We start from the raw sequence: 854 nt of genomic DNA, 5'->3' as shown, positions 1-854 counted from the left end.
AGCACGGCAAGGAAGAGGAGGCGGGGGGGGGGGGGGGGTGAGGGCTACACAAACTCCACTTTTAACCCTGGCACTGCCAATGTGTACCAGACTTGGACCACTGTCACTGAAGCAGGATATCCTGCCTCTGCTCACAACATACTCGCCCAAATAAATGTGGGGGGGTCCTTAGACAGGGAAGGGGTTAACCAGCCCCCCGTTTCACCCACCTCCAGCGTCCGGATCTCCTGCTGAGCAAGGTCGTTCGAGGCGGCGCACTGGGTGCGGAGTCCCCGCAGGTTGGACATGGAGATGTCGATCATGTTCTGGATGAGCTCGCAGTGCTGCCGGGCGGACAGGGCCGGTCCGCTCTCCATCCTATTTCCCCCCGGCTTCTTTACTACCATCTTCATACCGTCCATCTCCTCGGCATCGGGAACCGTGTCACCCGGAGGCTAATGTCTTCTCCGTCCAAAATGACCAAGGGTGCCCCCCTCCCTGCTCCGAGCCTGCAATGAATACAGATCAGGGCGAGCACCGCACCAATACGACCGTGGAACGATCACACAGCAAAAGTGACGATGTGCATGGGGAAAGGTGCTAAACATGCAGTGCATCAATGCGGGGTGGGGATTACAAAGAAGAAAAAACAAGTCCAGCAGCTTTAGATCGGGCTCCTTCAATCCCCCTCCACCACTCAAAATATAAAAGAAGCGATGGGATTAAAATGCAAAAGGAGGCAGGGTGTCAGGAGCAGCAGGCTGATCTAAATAGAAGGAGACGAGGAAAGTAATAGTCTGACAGCAGCGCCACTCAGCACTCTGCTAGCTTCCCCCCTCCTCCTCCTCCTGTATGCTTTAATGTCAGACAGTGCT

General features: G+C 55.6%; 1 protein-coding gene across 1 annotated transcript in view; it reads right to left on the bottom strand.

Moving 5' to 3' along the window:
• KSR1 (kinase suppressor of ras 1) overlaps window positions 1-644 on the bottom strand; it is a 143990-nt gene extending 143346 nt beyond the window's left edge. The window contains exons 1-2 of the mRNA XM_018553390.1: window positions 485-644; window positions 210-443 (exon numbers count right to left, since the gene is read on the bottom strand). Coding sequence (XP_018408892.1) covers window positions 210-401 — 192 coding nt within the window. The 5' untranslated portion in view covers window positions 402-443; window positions 485-644. The remainder of the gene's footprint in view (window positions 1-209; window positions 444-484) is intronic.
• Window positions 645-854: the final 210 nt, after the last annotated feature.

Source organism: Nanorana parkeri, unplaced genomic scaffold (assembly GCF_000935625.1).
Source record: "Nanorana parkeri isolate BGI_ZX_2015 unplaced genomic scaffold, ASM93562v1 scaffold118, whole genome shotgun sequence".
In the NCBI taxonomy this organism is placed as follows: Eukaryota; Metazoa; Chordata; class Amphibia; order Anura; family Dicroglossidae; genus Nanorana; species Nanorana parkeri.
This window is presented reverse-complemented; position numbering and strand designations above follow the sequence as displayed.